Raw genomic sequence first — 25648 nt, forward strand, 5'->3', positions numbered from 1 at the left:
GTCAAAAAAAAAATTATCTGTTTTTCGCCATACATGTTATCAATAAATTCGCAATGGGAGACGCGTTTGGTGACGATCTATTCAGTGTTTTTGATGGTGAAACATCTTCAAAAACTTCCAAAGAAACTACAGACTCAAAGAATGAATCATCAAAGAGGTGAGTTTGTTTATCATTTGAGTGACTCTGCGTCCGAGTTTTATAGTGTAGTCCCATCTGTTATATTATTTGTAGTGCGGTAGACAATGAACCGTAATCTCACCAACAAGATCGCACAGGTCATAACTTTCTTGAACCAGGGTAAACATCACACATAGGAGCATCACTATCCTGGCTGTGTAGTAAAAGCTGTGCTTTTGATTCTCAACATTTCAAACACCACTGTACAAAACTCAACTAATTTAACTCAAAATCGGGGCTTTAGAATGATGCTAAGCAAAATCCTTCCGCGAGAAGAAGGAGCAGTTTTCTGCCCAGTATTCGGTCACACAATTTTTGCGTGGTATCTCCGTTTACAAGGAGCGAAGCGTATTTGTGCACTATTTTCACACAATTTAGCGTCAAAGCACTGCACTGAATGTCAGTGCGTTGACCGAATACTGGACGAGCGCTACCGCATGGCAGCTGGCAAGGGTATTGTATAAATACCTCTTGCACTTCGGAAAGTGCGTCATTTGCAAATTCGTTGCGATGGAGCCCTTGTGTTGTCCTTTCCATCTTGTATTCCCCTTTCTATCTTGTGTTCCCCTTTCCATCTTGTGTTCCTGTTTCCATCTTGTATTCCCCTTTCCATCTTGTGTTCCCCTTTCCATCTTGTGTTCCCCTTTCCATCTTGTGTTCCCCTTTCCATCTTGTGTTCCCCTTTCCATCTTGTGTTCCCCTTTCTATCTTCTGTTCCCCTTTCCATCTTCTATTCTCCTTTCCATCTTGTGTTCCCCTTTCCATCTTGTGTTCCCCTTTCTATCTTGTGTTCCCCTTTCCATCTTGTGTTCCCCTTTCCATCTTGTGTTCCCCTTTATATCTTGTGTTTCCCTTTCCATGTAGTAGAATGGTTTTTTATTAGACAACTTCAAAATGGTAGCTCGAAAGCTAAATTACATTGCAAGTTTTACATGTATTAAAAATCATTTCAACAAACTTAGATAATATGGACAAGTACACATAATACACAGTCGGTTAGATCATAACTAATTACATATTCCCTACTTACAAACAAATTGATGAAACAAATAAAATAGATTCTGCATTACTTTTTTTCTGTAATCATTGTTAAGTGAGGAATATTCATATTTTAAATATAAATTGAGGCTGATTAATGGAGTTATAACAAGTAAGTACTGAAGATTTGTTTAACTTCGAACCGTAATGCACATTGAATGTCTATAAAGCTACACAATATATAAGGATTTATCATAGAAACATGATTAAACAATTACCGTCCACCCGCCATGCGAGCAAAAATAGTTAAGGTTCTTTTTCGAACGAAGCACCACTCAATGAAACGACCGGAAGTTTCAACAGGATCACCTCACACTTCCGTATACTGATGCTGATGCTGATGCTGAGAGAACGATGTAGAGAGAGAGAGTTAAGTTAGAAAGAAAAATAGGAAGACATGCGGAAGATGGGAGAGGGAGAGGGAGATAGGGAGGGAGTGGAATGAGAAGAATGGAACAGTTGGAACTGTGAAGACATGGAGAAGCGGAATGATGATGAAAGTAAGACGACAAGGAAAAGGCGATTAGAAAGAAATTACAAAGTAAAATACAAAGTTTCCCTTACAGAGAAAAACAGTACAATTTACCAATCATGCATTACTAAGACAATAACATAATATATGCGTAAAAACTTTAAATATGTAAAGACATAGAATGTACATGGGAACGTGCGTAACTATAAAAAATATATTCACTAATTAATCAGTTTGACAGTTAAAAACACAAGTGTATCCATTCATTACAATGTGGATTACATGCACTAATCTTTATGAGTTGATGGGTATAAAGTTGAGCAGTATTAAAAACAACAAAAGGCATACGATTTGAATAAGAGGTGTGGGATCGGGCAGGAATCAGGGGAATTTATGCGTTGTTGAGTAACCTGGTGAGATATGGGACTGGGCTTTTCCTGTAACGTTCTGTTTTGGACTTAGGTTCTATACAGATACGTGATTTCCGTGTGTTTCTGGTGCTGGCGTTCAGTTTAAACCAGTCTGATTGGTCGGATTTCAGTGCTTTCAGGGCAAACTTGAGACATAGCTCTTCTCGGCGAGCATGGAGAGTTTGAAGCTTGGTCATTGATAGGGCATTTGAATAGGATATGTAATATCTACCTAGTATAATTCTTAATGCCCATTTTTGAACATTTTCGATCTTGTTGGACTGGGCGATAGTCAATGCTCCGTTCCAGGCAGGGCAGGCATATTCGAGGAGTGGTCTTACAAATCCTATGTAAACTGTAACGAGGTCGTTGGTGGGGGGATAGAAGGCTTTCAGGGATCTTAACATGAAAATGCGGCGGTTAGCACGAGAAACCGTATCCGAAACCTGTACATTCCACTTCAAGGTGTCTTCAGTGGTTACTCCAAGGATTTTCACACTGCTAACCTCGTTCAGGGGGACATTATCAATAAGTACTCCTAGTGGGGGTAGTTGGACTTTACTGAAGGACAATCGCATGATTGAACACTTCTTGGTGTTGAGTTTAACGTAATTGTTCTGGCACCAATCTTCTAGAGTGGATAGTGAACGGGAGATATCACGTGGCTGGTTGCGTGCATCGTGCGAGGCGGCAATGGACATGTCGTCGACGTACTTCCAGTGACTTCCATCTTGTGTTCCCCTTTCCATCTTGTGTTCCCCTTTCCATCTTGTGTTCCCCTTTCCATCTTGTGTTCCCCTTTCTATCTTGTGTTCCCCTTTCCATCTTGTGTTCCCCTTTCTATCTTGTGTTCCCCTTTCCATCTTCTATTCCCCTTTCCATCTTGTGTTCCCCTTTCCATCTTGTGTTCCCCTTTCCATCTTGTGTTCCCCTTTCCATCTTGTGTTCCCCTTTATATCTTGTGTTTCCCTTTCCATCTTGTGTTCCCCTTTCCATCTTGTGTTCCCCTTTCCATCTTGTATTCCCCTTTCCATCTTGTGTTTCCCTTTCCATCTTCTGTTCCTCTTTCTATCTTTTGTTTCACTTTCTATCTTCTGTATCTCTCTGCGCTCTTTTTACCTCTCTCTTTATATCTCTTTCTTCCAGTAATGAAGCTTTAGGCAGCTCTTCAAATAAGAGACCTGCTGAGAGTTCATCGACCTCTGACCCTGCAGAAGTCAAGAGGCCCAAAGTATCTCTCATCACAGAAGAACTCAAGTAAGTTGACTCTGCCTTATCTCACACATAGGTGCATTACTATCCTGGCTTTTTATTAAAAGCTGTGCTATTGATTCTCAACATTTCAAACACCACTGTACAAAACTCAACTGATTTCACTCAAAGATGTTAGAAAGAATAATTTAAAAATTCAAAATGTAAGTCTACTGTCAAACTTGCCGATCAGGCACATCGGCATGAATTTGTCTATTAAGAGTGTATTGACTATTCATGTTTGCAAATGCTGCCTATTAACACGTAGTGCAGTGCTAGAGGTCAATGCGCATTAGCATTGACTCTCTATGCTTTGCTGGAGTGCCTTATCTCTCCTGTATATTTAGAGAATGTCCTCAAAACTAATCTCCTCTTATGGACTCAATATGTCTGGGAAAGTCAAACTTATGAAAAGTTTGAATAAAGGTGAAAAACTGCTCAGTCTGTAATTAAGGTTCCCATTTTAAAGTATTACAATCAAGATATTATTAGGTTAAATGTTATATTTTGGTACCAGTTTAGTGATGGTGACCGGATAATAAAAGATGACTTATTACTTCTGCGTGCACAGTTTGTTAGAGATCCTGTCCGTGTTGAAGACCTATGATTTGGAGTGGCTGAAGGGATGTACTAATGACATGGCCATACTGTTCAAGGACAAATTAAACTGCTCTTTTAATAAATGCAATTGATCATTAGGTTTAACGATTTCGATTTCTGTATCAGTTGATATGTGACTCTGACCAGATATTAAAATATAACCTTTGACCTCTGCGCCCACAGTTTGGCAGAGATCCTACCCCAAGTGAAGACCCATGATGTGGAGTGTCTTGAGGGGTGTACTCATGAAGTGGCCATACCGATCGAAGAAGAATACAAACCTCTGGAACCAACCACTAAAAAAGCAGCAAAGGTATGTATCTAGCCTAACATTTTTTTTTCCTCATCCTCTTTCGAGGTATTAATTAACAATAACATATATACATACAATAAAAATAAATCAAGGTTTTACAGCAACCATTGATCGAATTTTTTGAGCTTCTTTTTTTCAAATTAATACTTACTTACACTTTCCAAAGTTGATTTCACCATTAACTTAAAATCAACCCATAAAGCATTTGCGCTGTATTTTTTCCCTTTAAATGAACATTTTATATAATTTTGATAGACTGTATACTGTGCTACGTTACAAATATGATTTAACATATTGTTAGTTACATCGTCCACTTTAAAGCCTAACACTAGAAGTTTTTCAGTTATACATATATTTATCTTGAAAAAGTGATATAAAAGCCTTTGAATGATTTTCCAAAATGTTTGTATGAGTCTAATATACTTTTCCTGAGATGTGTGTTGTTTTGGTTTGGAAATGACAATGAAGATTCATGATGTTATACAAAAAAACCTAAGGTAGTGCTATCAGTAATGGATAATTAATTTTCTTCTTTTAAAATGAATGCATATTCTGACTTCAAGCTATTTTTTCACCTTTTGGGTAGATATAAATTACATCCAGCTGTTTTGTGTGATTTAAAAAAAAGTAAAATCCCTTGAGGTGTATGGATGGTATTAGAGGACCAATGCAAAGTGATGATATCCTAGTGTTGATCCTAATCTCCAGATTTTGAAATGGACAAGCAGAGCTGCCAACCATTACGTTTTTCCCAGAATTATTCTGTTTTTTGTGCTTAATTACGGTAGTACGTTTTTTCTTCATAAAATACATTTTCTTAATTATGTTTTAAACATACACCAAATGCCCTTAAATTTGTATCACTACTTCAATAGAAAACTAAGGTTAAAACTTACTTGAAGAGAAAAATATTCTCAAAGAGAATGAAATGCCGATAATACCAACTACAAAAAAAACCTACCGGTACTTGTAAATAAACTATAGGTCCTAATATGAAAATACCAGCATGAGGAATAGACATTTCTGCTTTGGAAGTGTGTCACATGTGGTTATAAGTCTGTTTTAAGAAATTCTTTTTTTTTGCCATCATGGTTCCTTTTTTTGGTTGCACAAGGTTGGCAGCTCTGGACAAGAGACAAGTTTAATTCATAAAAAATGCAAGCTTGATGTGTAAAGTATAATGCATTATTTCAACCAACAATTATTGTTGCCATTTTTTATGTGTACATTACTGTGAACTTCTCCCTTTTTTCATTTTTTTTCCAAGGATTATCCATTCATTCTAGATCCCTTCCAGAAGGAGGCCATCAAATGTCTTGAAAACAATCAATCGGTGCTGGTTTCTGCTCACACCTCAGCTGGAAAGACGGTCTGTGCAGAGTAAGAAAAATGATATCTTCTTTAGGATTTATTCATTTTCTGTCTGTAAAATTTCATTATAGGAATAAAATGTTTGTACAGCACCCCAAAATCCCACCATATTTGAATATCTTTGTGTCTTATTTTTGTTATTTTCTATTTTGATGTGTATGTTATTGTCATAGTGATTGTTTTTTTGATTAAAATGTGAAAATAAAATGAACTGAAATGAAGAAGAAAATTCTGCAATGCTATATTGTAACATTTAAAATATGAAATGTCATTGCTACAGGATACTATGCAGGTATACCGGTACTCATATTAAAGGGGATTTTGGCTAGCAACTTGCACATAAAGAGTGTAGTTCTTTGGTTAGGAGTCTATTTTCAATCAAGACAAATCCTGGGCCCTGTTTTATAACGCTTAACGATAACAAATGCTAAATTTCTATGACATATCTGCTCTCAGTCAATCAAATGCCATGATTTCAGTAGCTTATAACAGTTATTGTAACTTGTTATTGATAGCAAGTTTTGTGAAACAGAGCCCAGCTTCAGGTATTGGTGAAACACACCCAGGAAGTGAACTTGTGCGCATTCAAAGTCTATTAGCCAGTCCAGTCCAACCAATCCTAGCTCAAGATTTTGACCCTATGAGCTTAAAGTCCCCAAATAATATGCCATTTTCATAGTGTAATCAAATTTAAATCTGTGTTAAATGCCTCATTACAAATTATTTAATTTACCTATTATGACTAATCGATTAGCGTATTTCAATATTTAGAATGTGAGTTGCATATTTTTGCTAAGCAGGACTAACATTATGGCTAATCCAATCTAACAACACATAATGTATGCAACTTGCATTCTGACTATTGAAATACAATTATTTGTAACAGGTAGATGATGTAATTTGTAACGAGGCACTTAAAGATTTGTGCACCAAATTCGATTTTCATTATGAAAATGGCTTATTCATTCCTGTCAAGTTATAGACACATCATGCTTTGCAAATTTGGACAGACTGTGATCATTTCTCTTCTTGGTAATTTGTACAGATACGCTATAGCCATGTCTCTGAGAGACAAGCAGAGAGTGATATACACCACTCCGATCAAGGCCCTGAGTAACCAGAAGTACAGAGAGCTGTTTGAAGAGTTCCAGGATGTTGGTCTGATGACAGGAGATGTGACCATCAATCCATCGGCTAGTTGCCTCATCATGACTACAGAGGTAAAACTATTTACATTTATAATATTTCTTTTAAAGAGAAGGTTGAGTTCTGGGAAGAGGTGAAAAATAATTTGTGAGCGTTATCATTCTTATTATGCAAGTGTGGAAGAACATCAGATAAGACATGTTCCCTGAAAAGCATGGCTCTTCAAATGCCTTCATATTCTAAATATGTCATGTAACATCGTAAAAATCCGGGGTAGGATTTTTACGCCACGTGTTCGTGTCGTCCCATATACATCTTACTGTGTACAGTGTTTGTAATTTTACCAAGACTTGGCCAAATTTCTTATCATTTTGATGATTCCAGAACCTTGCAATACACACAAATTCTTATATGCTAGATGATCAACCTTTTCTGGTCGATTCCACACCGTTTCTTTCACAATGCAATTGCATGACCAGAACTCAACTTCATCTTTAAAAGTGAAAATACTGGCTTTGTTTCAGATGTCTTTATGAGTGTCCTAGTTCCTAATGCAGGTTTACAGTTTGTTAAACAGCAGAGAGTTTGAAGATTCAAACAACAGGACCTCATTATAAACCAACGATGTGATCTGGAATCACTGGTCTAAAAAGGGTAGGTGCTACACCGTAGTTTACAAAGAAAAAGGAAAAAGCTTAAATGTATGGTTGCTCTAAAAAGGAGACTTTCCTGGATCAATTTTCCAACATTTATATCCTTCTGGCACAGATGTTCATACATATATAGGAATTCTTAACTGCTATGACTTTGAATCATGGATCACTAATTCATTGTTAAGTTAGTAGAGGTGTTGTTTTCGAGTGGTTTAAGCACTTGACTTGATATGCAATGGTCGAGGGTTCGATCCCTTACACAGCACTAATGTCCTCTGGCAAGGCATTGGCATTTACATTTGCCACTCCATACCCAGGAGAGTAATAGGGACCTAATAGGATGACAAAAGCATTTGCTTAAGTAATTGCCATATGCCTTCGCTATGACCATATAGTAGGAATACTCCACATTGTGTGCTAATGAATCTGATGACCAGGGTATTAATATTTGTAAAGCGCTTAGAGAGGTTATTTCATATTATACACTATGTACATCCAGATTATTATTGTTCATTTCAGATTTTACGTAGCATGTTGTATCGAGGGTCAGAGATCATGCGAGAGGTCGGCTGGGTCATCTTTGATGAGATCCATTACATGAGAGACAAGAGTGAGTATCATTGCAGTAATCTTGTTCTTAAACATTTAAAGGCATCGTTTAACAATGTTAAATCTGAGATGCATGGCCTGTCGTGTTATCAGTGTCTGTGATATGGTGTAATATTGAAGTCCTAAAAAAAATTGCACTTCAAAATTATCAAGAAGTGGCTTAAAAAAGTTAGAATCTTTGAGTGACCAGTTTTACCATACTCGTTTTCCCCAATAGACTGTAATGTTATAAAAACCGTTAGGAAAACGAAAAATTGTATTTTTATTTCCAATCTTAAATAACTTGATAATCAGACAGGTGATCGGCTTGTAAAAGTCATGGGGTTCCTGCCTGACCTAAAGGTTTATAATTATCATTGCAGCATGAGCTAAATGTAGGATTTTGTTTCAGAATCTGAGATAAAGTTTATACCTAATCCCTTTAAGGGAAACAAGCGATGCAATCTTTTATATAGTTGGTTGCTATTAAGGCAAGTGTGATTGTATATATTTATCAGTTGGCTATGACCAGTATGCTTAGGAGGCGCGATAGCTCAGTCGGTAGAGCAGTGGTCTCGTAATACGGTGACCCCGGTGCGATACCAAGTCGATGCGCTAGAGCCCTTTGATAAGGAATTAATCCTCATTACTAGGTCAGTCGGAGAGGACCTAAAGCCGTCATTCTTTTGGTCGCTTACTAACAACTATTTATTGCTTTCTTAGCTGTCAGGTAAAATAACCGCCACCACTTTCTACCGTTACTATTCTCAGATCGTGGTGTAGTTTGGGAAGAAACCATCATCCTCCTTCCAGACAATGTCCACTATGTGTTTCTATCTGCTACCATTCCTAATGCTAAGCAGTTTGCAGAGTGGATCTGCCACCTTCACAAGCAGGTGAGTCATGTGGTTTATTGCCATTTGGTCTACAGCCAGTTCGCCTACTTTCTAATTGGTCTATTCCCAAGTGGACTACACACATCCCGTCTACCATCCACATGGTCTAATAATTATAAATGATAATAATCATGATTATTAGACCTTATTGATAGTAGATGAAATGGGCATTAGACAAACTGAGAATTAGATTAACTGGTTATTACATTAAATGAACAATAGACCAAATGAAAAGTAGACGAAGTGAAGATTAGACCAAATGGTTGTTATCCTTTATGTTCATTAGACCAACTGATAAGAAGACTAAATGATTAGTAGACCACATGAATAGTAGACAAGCTTGTCATAGACCATATGGGAATGGACTAATAGTAGATTATTAAACTGGTTGTAGATCGGCAATTCCCCCACCATGTGGCATAAACAAAAAAAGAGTTATGCATAAAAATTAAAAAACACCAAGAATTGTGCTTTGTACTGAATACTATTCATTATTTCTCATTCATTTGAAATTGCTACATTTCTGACAGAGTTAAAGAAAATTAAAGTAAATGTTTGAAAATATCCTTTGTAATTAAGTTTCAACCTCTCTACTTATTCTTCTGCATCATTTTTGGTTTGATGGTTTACAGCCTTGTCATGTGGTATACACCGAGTATCGTCCTGTACCACTGCAGCATTACATCTTCCCAGCGGGAGGTGATGGACTTCATCTTGTCGTGGATGAGAAGGTAAGAATCCCCAAAAGGCAGGAGTCTGTGTGTGCCCGAGAGGGAGAAATTCTTTGTCATTTTGCATAGTAAAGATTACGGGGGGGTGTTTCACAAAGACTAAGATTGACCTTTAGTTGAACTTAACTATCGCAGGATGTTCATGCCACTAGTTCCTCTAACCATTCCTGGCAGTGATTTCTGAAGGGGACGTATAAATCATGGTCACAAATCTACAGAATTAACATTTGTTTCTAAAGATCATAATTGAGAGACCAATAGTGAGAGCAACCAGTGGCATGAACAGCCTGCCATAGTTAAGTCTAACTTAAAGTCGATCTTTGTCTTTGTGAAACACTCCCCTGGTATACTTGATGGAGTAAGTGAGAGTTTACTGATAAATAAATTTCTTCCCACAGGGTATCCATTTACCTCACCTGGGTGGAGAGTGGCAAATGTAGATTAATGTCTTGCCAAAAGACATCAGCATCTAGAGACTTTGGTGGAAAGGGCTTTATCAGCACCGTTTTTTTATTATTATTATCAGTGCAGCAGTGGGACTCAAACCAGAAACCATGCTATCCACAGTCCATTCACGTATCCTCTGATCCTCTATGCCGTAACTCTAGAGCTAAAGTGGAAGAGATCATAACCCTAAGCTCTATAGAAACTTTGCAAAAAGATGGAACAGAGTGTGGAGTTATGAGTGACCCAGAGGAATTTGTATCATTTCCAATGATATAGATTGGGAGGAAAAAATGTAGTGTTCAACTATATCAACTACACCATACTGTATCATGTACCCTGTTTTTTAAATTGTTAATCACAACGTTTTTAATGGTTGGTCATGTGAACTTTGCTATGACAGTGTGAGTTTCGTCAGGATAACTTCAACGCTGCCATGCAGGTCCTGAGAGACGGAGGAGATGCGGCCAAGGGTGACCAGAGAGGGCGACGTGGAGGCACAAAAGGTAATGATAATAATATTCAGCTTTTATAAAGCGCTTAATACATCTCGGTCGTCTCTATGCTCTTTACAGATATACATCCCATCTCTATGGTGCACAATACAAGTGTACATTTAGACAGGGTTCTCAACTAATTTCGTTGACGCATTTTAGAAAACTAAATGAACTTGAATTGCAGAACCACTGTTGGAGGGGGGGGGGGGGGGGATCATGGAGACCGAGACGTTGTGCAGGTTGAAACTTGAAGTTATTAAAAAATATATTTGAAACATAGCAGGCAACAGCAGTGACAACAATACTTTGTTAGTACAAAATTTGAATCCCAGCTCACCCTAACCCTCAGCACTTGTACTCTCTGATAAAGCAGATTTTTTATTTCTTTCTAGACTTTTCTCTTCCGACCCAGGTTTAGATATGTATTCAATGCTATGTATCAACTGCCCAGAAAGCTAGATTAATACTTATCAATTTGCATGGAGATTTTTTATTCAAAAGCCAACAACCAACGCAACTGTTTGTATGAAGGCCCCACCAATATTAAGTCGCCATTTTAACTTCCTTTAGGATGTTGTAGAGTGGGTTCACCTTTGCATAATATTACATACAGTTAACATCTACACTATTCATACCCTTCAAAATTTGTTGATTTAAACAAAATGAAACATTGACAGATTGACTTAGGGCCTTTGTTGAATACTTTTAGATGAAAGCTTAATATGTCACATTCTTAAGGAATGTTAACTTAGACAAATCAATTTTTCTCATACATATTTTGAAAAACAAAACTTGGTAAAGGTATGAATGATTTAGTTAAGTCGCCATTTTAACTTCCTTCCATAAAAGATTTTGTATGTACAGTGGGTTCAACTTGAATACTGTCACATATTCCATTGTGTTGTCTCACCAGGGCCCTCCAACATCTTTAAGATCGTCAAGATGGTGATGGAGAGAAGCTTCCAGCCTGTGATCGTCTTCAGCTTCAGCAAGAAGGAATGCGAGGCGTACGGCCTTCAGGTTTCCAAGCTCGACTTCAACACCCAGGAGGAGAAGACACTGGTGGTAGAGGTCTTTAACAACGCCATGGATTGCCTCTCGGAGGAGGATAAAAAACTCCCTCAGGTAATGTGTACACTTTTAACTCATATCCTGCCATAAGGCTGGTTGCACGATACCGTTACAGTGCTTTGTACATGCGAGCGCGCTATCGATTGGTTGCTTCATTCATGCGAGCGAGCTGCTTTGTGCATGCATGCTCGCATTATTATAGCAATTCTTGTTCATGCCCATTGTACTGTGCCTAGTGTTTTGCATGCGCTATTGATAGTACCATCGCATTAATCTGATTATCTCAAAATTAACTTGGCACAGGGGGATTTGAGGCTTGGCACAGGGGGATTTGAGGCTTGGCACAATGGGGATTAGCCCTGTGGCATTAGGCTGTATTCATTATGGCAGGATAAGAGTATAACATATAGAATATAACTAGATCGAAGAAATGGCAACCACCATCTTGCAAGGAGAAACTGATGGGAGAACAAAGAGGGGCAGACCAACTAGGACATGGACTGGTGACATCAAGCGGTGGATGGGCGTTTCATTTGAACAGCTAACTAGAACAGCTGAAGACAGGAATTAATGGAGAACCTGTGTCTCAAGGTCCATTTCATTGTTGCCCCAACGGCATTTAAGCCATGGGACATGGATAGAGCGATCATATTGCACACTTTAATGATAGGATCATTCATTTGAACTGTTGTAAAAATGCAAGATGTTGCATGCTTTATCACATATTCTTGTTTTCAATTTGCCTCTCTGGATATTGTGTGCTGAAATTTCAGATTATTTCTGTTAAACAAGGCCTGAAGGCAGTCACAAAACATGTCTTGGCAATATTACTGATATTAAAGACAAATGTACAGCATGAAACAATATATATTAGCTACTGATCAAAAGACAAAACCTTTAGTGTGTTTTTGACAAATCTGGTCAAAGTATCAATTTGTGTATCGCAGACTTTGACAGAAGTGTAGAGGTGTTGTAAAGGTGTTGTGGTCGAGTGGATATGTCACCGGACTGTGGATCACAAGGTCTGCGGTTCAAGTCCCGCTGCAGCACTAATGTCCTTTGACAAGACATTGATCTACATTTGCCCCTCTCCACCCAGGTGTTAGATGGGTACCCGGTAGGATGCAAAAGTTAATGTGGTTAGATGAGCAAGTGTGCGCTTGTAAAAATGATGCCTGGCTGGAATGCTCCCCAGAGTGTGGAGAATGTGCTTACATTGAGTGCGGGTAAGCCTGAATCAGATGACCGGGGTAATAATATATATCTGTAAAGCGCTTTGAGAGGGCCTGTGGTTCTGAATAGTGCTATATAAGAATGAACTATTTTTATTATTCTTCTTTCCCTGTCTGTATTAGGTTGAGAATGTCCTGCCACTCTTGAAGAGAGGAGTAGGGATACACCACTCCGGTCTTCTGCCTATCCTGAAAGAGACCATCGAGATACTGTTCTCTGAAGGACTCATCAAGGCTCTTTTCGCTACCGAGACCTTCGCCATGGGTCTCAACATGCCCGCCAGGACAGTGATCTTCACCAATCCACGCAAGTTTGATGGCAAGGATTTTAGATGGGTGAGTTTCAGGGGTGTTTAAGATATCTGTGTTGATAATGCTGTTCATGACCTTTGCAGAACCATTGGAATGTAAAGAAAATAAACTGGCCTAAATTACGATCATAAATCATCTGCCACAAGTCAAAAGTTCACATTGATTGGTGATTGTATTGGTTACTGATGATAAGTGGTTGATGAGGATTATTAGTCATTGGTGAATGGTGATCCCTCATTGATAACTTAATTAATGATAGATGTTTGCTTGTCTTACCTGACTGCTAAATAAGCATATGTTTGCTTGTAAGTATTAAGCAACCGGGGAGCCGACAGCTTAAAGTCCTCTCCGGGGCGAGGGACTTGGTAATGAGGATTAATGCCTTACCAAAGGGCACAAGCGCATCGACTTGGTTTAGAAACAGGGACCGCCCGGTTACGAAACCACTGAGCCATCACGCCTCCCCGCGTGTGTACATGGTAATTGATGATTAGTGCTTGGTTATAGTTGGATAGTGGTTGATGACTGCTGTTTGGCGTTTGATGAATGGTGATTTTCGACTGGTGGATGGTAACTTGTGACTGGTGACTGTGTGGTTTTTATTGATTGGTGGTGGATGATTGCTAATTAGTGATTAGTTGCTTGGGAGTGAGTGTATGAGATGAATTCATCAAGAAGGCCACCAAAGTAACTGTAACCAGTCAGCATTCCAAGATCTGAAATCATTGTATACTAGTGCCCTACCTTCAATCCATTGAGGAGGTGCAATAGCTCAATTGGTAGAGCAGTGGTCTTGTAATCCGGCGACCCGGGTTCCAAACCAAGGCGATGCGCTAGTGCACTTTGGTAAGACATTAATCCTTACGACCTAAAGCCGTCGGTCCCCTGGTTGCTTACTTTCTCAGGTATAATAATTACCACTACTACTACTATTCCTGTCGTCTCTCTTCCTCAACAGATTACATCTGGTGAGTACATTCAGATGAGTGGGCGTGCAGGAAGGCGTGGTCTAGATGACAGGGGCATCGTCATCCTCATGATCGATGAGAAGATGAGCCCTGGCGTCGGCAAGGACATTCTCCAGGTAATTTACATCGAGTCATCAGTAGCAAATGATTTAAAAATTCATTTTGTGTTTAAATAGGAGACAGAGGACACAAGAAATTAGTTGACTGGGTCATACACCCTTCAAAAAAGTTTTGAAACTTAAGTTTGATTGAATATATCTTACTTGTCATGGCATATTCATGGCTATGTTTAGAAATGTCATAGTCCTGATAAATTTTGAAACAGTTTGATTGAATATATCTTACTTGTCAGGGCATAATCATGGCTATGTTTAGAAATGTCATAGTCCCCATAATTCTTGTCATGTAATTTGACTTAAAGCAAGATAGAAAATCTATATATCAAATTTTACTACTGTTAACCTTTGACCTTTCACCCCACAGGGTCAGCCGGACCCTCTGAACAGTGCCTTCCATCTGACCTACAACATGGTGATGAACCTGTTGAGGGTCGAAGGCATCAACCCAGAGTACATGCTGGAGAGGTCTTTCTTCCAGTTCCAGAGCTACACAGCCATTCCAGAGCTCTTTGAGAGTAAGTCTTGAAAGCAGCATGCTTCGATTGAATTAAAGTACCGGTAGTAAATTATTGATTTGGGCATTGGTCGTTCAACAGCCTTGTGTGAGTAAAGAAAAAATTACTCAAGAAAATGCTGTTAAAGATAAACTTGAGTTCTGGTAAAAAAAAAGAACAGAATCAAACGAAACTTACACTGAATGTTCAAGATTACAAATAAATGTCATTTGCCAAACAATTTTGGTAGAAAATGTATACTGGCTGAGTATTGAGCATAGAAAGACAAGAAAATCAAGGTAGTACTAGCCACGACACCATGTGTGTTGTCCCATATATAGCTTTCTGTGTACAGTGCTTGTTACTTTACCAAGACTCGGCCAAATTTATTATGATTTTGATGACTCCAGAACCTTGCAGTACACACCAATACTTACATGCTACATGATCAACTTTTTCTGATCCATTCCACACCTCTTCTTTCACAATGCAATGGCATGACCAGAACTCAACTTTATCTTTAACTTTTGGTGAAGTTGTCATGTACATGTTTTATACATAGCAAGCACACAGGACTAGCACTCTACATAAAACCTCTTTTGGCGCCCAGCTCTATTAATTCCAGTCAATATTTTTTTTTGAAATCTAATAATTGGCTACTCAAGCTGAGTTTCTGAGGCCCTTTACATTAAATATATTACATGTACATTTGTGAATGGTGTATCTCACTCAACTCCTCATTATTTGTATTATGTTTTTAAATAATACCTGTGAAAAGCTACCGGATGCATCATTCATTTGATAAAGCTTGACAAAATAGATTTCTGGTGAGTTATTTATGGTCATTGTTTTGTTATCCTCATTGCCATGGTGCTGCAGAGCTGCGGAAGCTGGAGGAGGAGTACAACACCATGACGATACCCCAGGAGGACAGCGTGGAGTCTTATTACAAGATCAGACAACAGCTTAAGAAGCTTGCCAAAGAGATCCAGGCTTTCATCACCAAGCCCAAATACTGTCTGCCCTTCATGCAGCCAGGCAGGTTACTCAAGGTGAGCTCCAAATGATAATAATGAAGGAAAAAAAGGGGATCAGTGTAATTGCTTTAAAGTGACTCAGTTCAGTTCAGTTCAGTTCAGTTCAGTTTATTAAAAAACACATGACATAGCAATTAAAGGCATCATTTAACAATGTTAAATCTGATATGCATGGCCGTACGTGTTTGTCAGTGTCTGTGATGTGGTGTAATATTGAAGCCCTAAAAAAAAATGCGCTTCAAAATGATCATGAAGTGCCTCAAATAGTAAAAATCTTGGAGTGACCGGTTTTACCATATCAGTACTCATCTTCCCCAATAGACTTTAGTGTTTAAAAAATGTTAGGAAAACGATTTTGAAATTTGTAATTCCAATCATGAATATCTTGAGAATCAGACGGGCGATCAGCTTGTAAACGTCATGGGATTCCTGACTGTCAAGATTTTCCCCGGATATACAAAATAGCCAGACACTCTCATAAATGAATTCTACAGACTGTTTATTGACAACTACATCAACATCTAAATTCATAGAAATCTGCTGTTACACAAATATTACATATACGTACGGTCATTTAATTTCTCCAATACCCACGAGTGTAGTCCCGTACAAGTTAATTTCCCAATTCATAGAAATCTGCTGTTACACAAATATTACAAATACGTACAGTCATTTAATTACTCCAATACCCACGAGTGTAATTCCGTACAAGTTAACTTCCCAGTTTTTTAAAGTGTCCGAAATTAAGACAATTGTCCGAAATACATGTGTAAGGCGAAAGCCTTTTGCTTAGTATTTGCTATATCAGAAGATCAAATACCGACATGGTTCCTACGACGATTCGATGCTTGGAGACTTGTGAAGGTTGATGTCCCGTACTCGCTTGTTACGGCAATCGGTCACGTGCTTCAAGCTCGCGGATATACTGACTCGGCGGTTCTCGGATGCTAATTCGACGATTCGATGCTTGGATGCTAATTTGACGACGCTCAGCGTGCTACTAGTTAGAAGTGAAGAACGTTCTTGTCCGCTCTTACGGCTATAAATGAAATTATCAATATATCCTTCAAAATACATGATATTTAATTTCTACGGTTTCAACACTTATTTCTAATAATCATTTTCGAATAAAGCAAACAATGAAATAATAAAGGTTACTTCACCAGACTTTCTTTATCCGGTTATAACAAAACCAACATGGTTTCCTTCCACTACACTTTCTTTTCATTATTAACTAGGGTCACCAATCTAACTGACCGGGCAAAAAGTAAGATTTAATTGCTATATCAGAAGATCCAAAACCGACATGGTTTCTACGAGGAATAGATCCCTGGAGACTTGTGTCGGAAGGATGATGACCCACAAACTTAATCAATCATTATAAGAATTTCGTTATGTCAATAAAAATTCGTTAGAGAAATTAAGTCATTTCTAGCACAACAATTTCAATAATAACTTGTTTCTCATCATTACTACTACGTTATACTGCGTTAATTCATTAACACAAAATGAAATGTTCTTTTACCTATAATTTCAAAATGTATGCATGAAGCATTAAAGCATTTATATCAATAAACGTATATAATTATCCCTATCGAACGACGCTCAGGAGAACGAAAGTTCATGAACGGCTCTTTCGTCACGTGTTCGTGAATAATTACTTTTGATACACATAAAAGCTAATTTGCTCTAACGTGGTGCTTCTTGCACACTGTAAATATGTAAATTATCTGAATCCATTCTCACACATAGGTTATGTATAGAAAACTACTTACAGTTATGTTGACAAAGTTTTGCCAATGGCAGGAAAATCAAGGTTCTGGGCTACATGGAGGATACCTCTCGTACCGGTGTCGCCTGAGGAAAAGGACTGCTTGTGCCGAATACAAAATCAAGGCTCTGGTAGCAACTTCCACAACACACATAAGGGTACAAGTTCAAGACCTCTCACACGTCCAGCTACAACCTCCGTCTTCTAGTCAACTGCACTGATTTAAATCCACACGTACACACCTTTAAGCATTCACGGCACCACACCCTAATTTGCATATATTCAGACAAGCGAAATATTTTCTATCACTAACGCCCTCTAATGTCTAGATGACCTTGAAAATAGGAAAACAAATAAAATAAGAACAAATTTCCCATTTTACTCTGACACTGACTGACTTAAAGGTTTATAATTATCATTGCAGCATGAGCTAAATCCAGGATTTTGTTTGGAATTTGAGACAAAGATACCCAATCCCTTTAAACTTGTTGAATGAGTCACTAGTGAATTACCCTCCATGCAGCCAGCCAGGTTATTGTACATGTAGTTGAGATGGAATTGACAGATGAAAAAGTGAATTAAAAAGTGAAATTACTTGAAGTTTAAGTTTCTGAATGAGTCCATTTTGAATTGTGGATGAATCAACATTTCTGGTGACATTTGCACACATTTTTACGCTAATGCCAACCATGTATTTGAGTGTTGAAGGATTTGTTTAGACAATGAATTGCCACAGGAGGTATCTTATGCCCTCTTTGATCATGAAATGAAGCAGTCATAATTTGATTTAATTCTTGAAAGTCTTTGTGGCACAAAAGAGTTAATTGTCAAGAATACTGTCATATTTTAAGTCATCTTACCCATTGTGCTTAAAGGTATTACAAAGTTTTGGTATGGGGTCATGAATTTGGTTCAAATGAACATATTGTAAGCATATGGGTATTTACAATATTCAATGATCATTGTCGCGGTTGAAATCAAGTCTAAAGTGGTGAAATTGGATATAATAAACTCTTTTCGTTGTATAGCTCCCTTTCAAGGTCAAGATATCAACTTAGCTATAAAACAATGTTTTTTTACTAAAATCGACCAATTGGCTATTCCCGTTTAGAAATTATATAATGCAACTACATATTCTGAGATTTTCATGGTCGCAGCTATGTTTGGCGGTAGGTGCTATTTGAAAATTATCGAAATTTACTGGGAGTACCGGTAAATTTTGATATTCAATTTTTTTTCGAAAGCAGAAGTGTTTTAGGGGCTACATTTTTCAGTGGCTATAAAACATCCACAGGGGCATCCAAATATATCAAAATTGTAAAGAAGTGTTATCCAGCCAATTTTCAAAATTTCCCAAAACTTTGTATTACCTTTAAGGTAAAGAACGGCGAGGATCTCTTTGGATGGGGCGTGGTCGTGAACTTCCGGAGGAAAGCAAACCAGAAGATGAACAACCCCAAAGACGACTCACCCCTCTACATTGCAGAGGTCCTTCTCAACTGCTCCCAAGAGAGCGTCAAGAACGCAGCCTCGGAATCGGCCAAGCCACCCAAGGAGGGCGAGAAAGGAGAGATGACAGTGAGCTATAGTTCATCTCTATCGCTTTTCCATGTTTCAATATTATAACAAAGAAATACAAACAATGAGTGAAATATTTCTCTTTATGATATGAAATATGTAATTATGTCATTGTTTAAAATTCTTCTCTGTAAATACATTTAAGAAATAAGAGGTAAGAAAACATAAAAATATATAATGACTCTTTTTATATGTTTTTTGTACATTCATTGTTCGAAACTTATCAGTTTTGTGCATGTTTAAATATTAACATCATTTTTATACAGGAAAAATATATCTGTATATATCTATATATATATCTATATATATATTTGTATGAAGGAAATATACAAATCAAAAGGAATGTTAAAGGCAGGCTTTACTAATTCAGCCAGAAGGGATTAGACCGCCCAGCGAGCCAGCGAGGTCACTGTGACAGGTGGCTATCTCATTAACTCAGCTCTCATTTAATATAAGAGAAAGAGGATCATGGCGGACCAACAGGCACCGATTGGGGAAGTTTTCTATATAGAGGGAGCATGTAGCTACAAGTAGGACAGTGTGCCTTTAAAAAAAATCAATTGAAAAAAAAAAATTAAAATCGAGGTGAAAACATTCATCTTAATGAAATGGACTCTCATGGAAACGGCTTACGATTTGCTCACAGAGGAGAAATAGAAAGTTGTTTTCCATTTCTTTTAAATGGGAGTATTGAAAATGTCATTGATTTGTGATTGGTTGGTTGATTTTGTAGGTTGTACCCATAATGCTTCACCTGATCAGTGAGGTGAGCAGTGTCCGAGTCTACCTGCCCAAAGACCTAAGGCCTCCGGACAATCGACAGAGCGTGGGCAAGTCAATTCAGGTAGGTTCATTTGTCTGCTCTTTCCTTGGGCTGACATCAACTGTCCCATTGGTATGCATAACAACAGTTGCTTGAAGTATATTAACAAGTTACAGATGGGGGTAGATGAGGACAAGATACTAGATGGAAGATGAGATTGGAGAGGAGAGGAAAAAAGGAAAGAGTGGTTGGGGGGGGATGGGGTGGGAGTAAGAGAAATGAGGGGGAGGGAGAAATAAAGAGAGAATGAAAGAGACGGAAATAGAAGGAGAGATAGACAGACAGAGATGAAGTATGGGGGTAAAATCAGTATGGTTGTGTGTGAGAGTGGTATACAGGAGAGTAAATACATCATTGGTGACAGATAAAGAGAAAGAGTGAAAGAGATGAAGGCTGTAAGGAGGGAGGGAGGGTGAGTGAGAGAGAGAGAGAGAGATAGAGAGAGAGAGAGAGAGTGTGGTATACAAGACAGTAATTACATCATTTGTGATAGATATAGAGAAATAGTGAAGGAGATAAAGAGAGGAAAGGAGACAGACACAGAGAGGGAGGGAGAGAGAAAGAGAGAGAGAGAGAGAGAGAGAGGGAGGGAGGATGGTAGTAAAAGTGGACAGACTCACATGCAAGGCTATTCCTCGACATATCTCTTATCACTTACATTTTGCAGGAGGTCCAGAGAAGATTCCCTGATGGCCTACCCCTCTTAGACCCTGTGGAGGACATGGGCATTAAAGACGAGGCACTCAGAAAAGTGGTAGAGGTAAGGTGACATCTTCATTTACATTTACATCTTTTTTTAATGGATACCTCCAGGAATATGTCTCTTTCACAGCACTAATTCATGGCACTAATGTTCTTTGGCAAGGCATTAATCTATATTGCCACTCCATACCCAGGAGAGCCATGGTAGGATGACGAAAGCCTTTGTGAGTAATTGCCATATGCCTTAATGGTGACCATGTGATATGAATACTCCCCAGGGAGTGGAGATGGTGTACATTGTGCATGAATGAATCCAATAACTAAGATAATAATTTGTGCTTAGAGACATTTATAGATTGTTATTTTTATTATTTCTCAATATTTGCATAATTCATCAATGAGTTAAAATTTATGCACAAACATCAAAAATACATGTATTGTTTGATCGTTGAGGGGATCTTCAGATTTTTAGCTAATACGAGTCATAACAGATTAAAGATGTAGAAGCTCCGTGGACGGCTACATATTCCTTTTCAGCATGGGGTAAATTCACCCTGAAACATCATTTATACAAAGTCAAATGAAAAGAGAAGTAGCCCCGATAAAATAGAAGGTACATGTATTGAGATTGATTGTTTTTTATTTTATTTTATTTTTTTTTTAAATTCATGTACCTATCTGCAACCTTATATTTATTATGTAACAACTGCAAGAGCGAAAGTGAAAGGAAGCTTAATCCATGGACAGAAAAATCCAAGTAATATATCATATAATAATAATAATAATATTTAATTTTTATATAGCGCTTAATACATAGGTCTCTAAGCGCTTTACAAATATACTATTACCCCGGTCATTGGATTCAGTGCTTTCCCGCACACACTGTGTGCACAATCTCCACTCCCTGGGGAGCATTGCAGCCGGGCGTTACTTGACGCTCACAAACTGTTTGACCAACAATGACGGTCTCAAATTTTTATATAATGTCTTTTCTTTGCCCTTTGTTTATATCTGTAGAAAGTAGAGGCTTTTGAGGAGAGAATGTACTCACATAAACTGCACACCGACCCTGAGTTAGAGAAGCTCTATGGTCTGTATGAGAAGAAAGCACAGGTAAGATTGCTGTATCATGTCGTTTAAAGGTTATACAAAGTTTTGGTATGGGGTCTTGAATTTGCTTTAAATGAACATATTGGAAGCACATGCTATCCTACAATATTCAGTAATCGTTGTCGCAGTTGAAATCGTGTCTAAAGTTATGAAATTGTAAATAATAAACTGTTTATGTTGTATAGCTCCCTCTCAAGGTCAAGATATTAATTAAGCCATAAAACAATGTTTCTTGACTAAAATCGACTGATTGGCTATCCCCGTTTGGAAATTACATACCACAACTACATATTCTGAGATGTTCATGGTCGCAGCTACCGCTGTATGGCCGTAAGCGTTATTTGATATTCAATTTTTCTCAAAAGCAGAAGTGTTTTAGCGGCTAAATTTTCTAGTGCTTATAATACATCGACAGGGTCATCCAAATATATCAAAATTGTAAAGAATCACTATCTAGCCAATTTTCAAATTTCCCAAAACTTTGTATTACCTTTAACTTTTTGCTTGCAGATTTTCCCTCCTTCATTACATACCTATGTCTTTCTCTCTCATCTCTGTTCATGTGCATTTCACTTCTCTTTCACTCCCCCTCCTCTGAATAACTGCCCCTTTTTAAACTTGTATGTTACCCTCCTGTCTAATCTTGTTTCTACCAGGCCTGGGCCCTGTTCCATTAAATCAAAATCGATAACAAATGATAAATAGTAATGTAGTTTAATATATGATAAGTACACTCCTGATGATGGATAGTCAACCTGTTCGAAACGTCGAGCCACTCCCTCAACTCATCCTCTCCAAGCACTATAGTTCTCCTTAGAACTATAAGCTAAGAAAGATAACCAACAGTCTTTTTCAAGACTACACACCCTCAAGAAAGATTACCGAGAGTCCTTTTCAGGACTCCTCAATCCTCTCTCTCTCTCACATGGTGCACCCGCAAGCTTACTGTATAAAATAATGCACTTTAAATGACATCAGAAAGTATTTTTTAACAAGTAAGATTTCAGTTGTGACTTCAAGGTAGTTGAGTCTGTGATACATAAGATAGAGTCTAAATTATTAAACACTCTGACTTTTGACAGCTTGCAGACCAGATAAGGGAAGCCAAACGAGAGCTGAAGAAAGCCAGGACAATCATCCAGATGGACGAACTCAAATGCAGAAAGAGGGTCATCAGGAGAATGGGCTTTGCTACCCCAGCTGATGTCATCGAGACAAAGGGGCGTGTCGCTTGTGAGATCAGCAGGTACGTGAGACAGATAGATAGATAACAGAAATAATGCTTACCATCCTGAACGTTGCACTGTGGATCACAGGGTCCCCGGTTCGAGTCCCGCCACAGCATTAATGTCCTTGGCAAGATATTAATCAACATTTGCCACCCTCCACTCTGGTGTTGAATGGGTACCGGTAGGAAGGAATTCCTTGAATGCCGCGTTGTGAGCACCTAAATCTGCTGCCTAGCAGAGCTGGGGTAATAGTTGGAGCGCCTTGAGCACCATGCATGGTGGATATGTGCGCTATATAAATATCCAATATTATTATTAAATAAAGACCACTTACTTTCATTTTCGCTTGTCAGAAAATCTGTGGATGGTAATCTTTTTGTGTGCAATTGAACTTTTTTGTTTGTTTGTTTTACCTGAATGCTAAGAAAGCACGGGACGGATGGCTTGAAGTCCTCTCTGATGGACTTTGTAATGAGGATTAATGCCTTACCACAGGGCACCAGCACATCGACTTGGTTTTGAACCCAGGACCTCCCGCAAATGAGACCTTTGCTCTACCATTGAGCCGTCATGCCTCATTTGCTCCCACTCATCTGGCAGAACCCCCTTTCCAAACCCCACTAAAAAGTATTAGGTGTAAAGTTAGGACCGCACGTCTTCGAAGATGACTTTTTTTTTCTTCCCTAAAGTAGCTTTTCTTGTGAAATCTATTTGAAATGCATTATTAGCGAAATATGATTTAATTATGTATATATCAGAAATTTGAGACTTTGGTGTACAAATTTCAAGCTTTTAATCAGTGTTAAACTACAAATATTTAGTGAAAGTTCTTTCAGCTGAGCAAAAATAAAAATGTTATGATTCCTATTCTTGTCCACCTTGTGTTGCAGTGCTGATGAGCTTGTGCTAACGGAAATGATTTTCAACGGTCTGTTTAACCCCCTGACTGCCGAGGAATGTGTCACCCTGATGAGCTGCTTTGTGTTTGAGGAGAAGAGCAAGGAGACACCTAAGCTCACCAGTCAGGTGGCAACAGCACTCAGACAACTCCAGGTAGGGATAATAATGATATTAGCTCAAATTTATAATGCGCCTGATACTATGCTTCTAGACGCAGCACATATTATTACCCCTGTCATCGGATTCAGGCTTACCCGCAAACAATGTATGCACATTTTCCACTCCCTGGGAGCATTCTAGCCAGTCGCCATTTTACAAGCCCCACTTGCTGATCCAACCACGGTAACCCACTTACAAGCATACACCCACTTTCTTAGCAGTCGGGTAAAACAAACCATCAAACCATACCACATCTATGAATATCTGACCTGATAATCATGACATATACAAAACCCTTCCTCTCTACAGGACACTGCCCGCAGGATAGCCAAGGTGAGCATGGAAGCCAAACTGGAGATCGATGAGGAAGACTACGTCATGTCCTTCAAGTCGACCTTGATGGAGGTGGTCTATGCCTGGGCTTCAGGGGCCTCCTTCTCCCAGATCTGCAAGATGACAGACACCTTCGAGGGCAGCATTATCCGCTGCATGAGACGTCTGGAGGAGCTCATGAAGGAGATGTGCCACGCGGCCAAGGCCATCGGCAACACAGAACTGGAGAACAAGTTTGCAGAAGGTAGGTGGACACCTTTCTCTAGAAAGCTTACAAGATTTCTGGTAATCTCATAAGGAGCTGTTAGAATGAAGAAACTGATATGTAGCAACTGCTACAAGGAAATCTCATCTTGAGTACAGAAAATCTATAAAGATCTCCACTCAAAAACTACATTAAGAGAGAACTAAATGTTTTTCTTTATCATTTATCATCAATTACTATTCGTTGTTTGTGTCGTGTTTCAAATCAGTAGGAAAATCATATCCAGTTATATTTATTGTTGTGTGTGGCAAGAAGTATTTGTGCATATGAATAAAAATAAATCATATTTATGTCTGTATTTCTTACAGGAATTGTCAAGATCAAGCGTGACATCGTCTTCGCTGCAAGTCTCTACTTATAAAGCAATGTATAAAGCGATCAAGCCCTGGTAGTACCACTCATAGGATTCCTTGTGTGGTCGAATGCCACCAAGGACAGAACATTGAAAGACAACCAGAATACTAGAAAACTTTGAAGTTGGGATAAACTGCAAGCAAGTTTCCATGCAAGATTGCTGACAAGGACATTCTTTCCTGAACGATGCCCTTCAAATGCTGTCTGGTGTTATGGACACTTATATTAGCAGAGAGTGACTCTTTTACTATGTAAAGACTACTACAATGTTTTTAATTGGATATTACAAGATGTGTGTCCTTTTAAAACTTTTTTTTCTCGAATTCAGATCATGATTCTGTCAGTTGAAATTAATATTTTGTCATCATGGAAAAGGATCAAGAAATAATGAAGCAGGGGGGGGGGAGGGGGGGAGGGGGGGGGGTGCTTCACAAAGATCCTAAGTTGAAGTTAAAAAAATTATGGAAAGCTGTTAGCATCTATGAAAATATTTTGGAAAAGTTATATAAAATTTTGATTCAAATCATTCATATTTTCTATTATCAAGGAGATTTCATGTTCTTGATGTGGAATTTATAAAAAGTCTAAAATACTAGAATTTAC

At 38.3% G+C, this 25648-nt stretch overlaps 1 protein-coding gene across 1 annotated transcript; it reads left to right on the forward strand.

Moving 5' to 3' along the window:
* LOC762385 (exosome RNA helicase MTR4) lies at positions 1-25404 on the forward strand. The gene is made up of 22 exons (XM_030996292.1): positions 1-157; positions 3245-3355; positions 4133-4262; positions 5530-5642; positions 6679-6853; positions 7952-8042; positions 8792-8916; positions 9549-9647; positions 10495-10597; positions 11502-11713; positions 13015-13227; positions 14162-14287; positions 14655-14805; positions 15664-15836; positions 18970-19170; positions 19904-20014; positions 20661-20753; positions 21713-21808; positions 22888-23051; positions 23925-24087; positions 24403-24670; positions 25000-25404. The coding sequence occupies exons 1-22, from the start codon at positions 54-56 to the stop codon at positions 25050-25052; spliced, it is 3075 nt and encodes a 1024-aa protein (XP_030852152.1). The 5' UTR covers positions 1-53; the 3' UTR covers positions 25053-25404.
* The last annotated feature ends 244 nt before the right edge of the window (positions 25405-25648 follow it).

The sequence above is a fragment of the Strongylocentrotus purpuratus genome, unplaced genomic scaffold (genome assembly GCF_000002235.5).
Source record: "Strongylocentrotus purpuratus isolate Spur 01 unplaced genomic scaffold, Spur_5.0 spur5_scaffold_3, whole genome shotgun sequence".
In the NCBI taxonomy this organism is placed as follows: domain Eukaryota; kingdom Metazoa; phylum Echinodermata; class Echinoidea; order Camarodonta; family Strongylocentrotidae; genus Strongylocentrotus; species Strongylocentrotus purpuratus.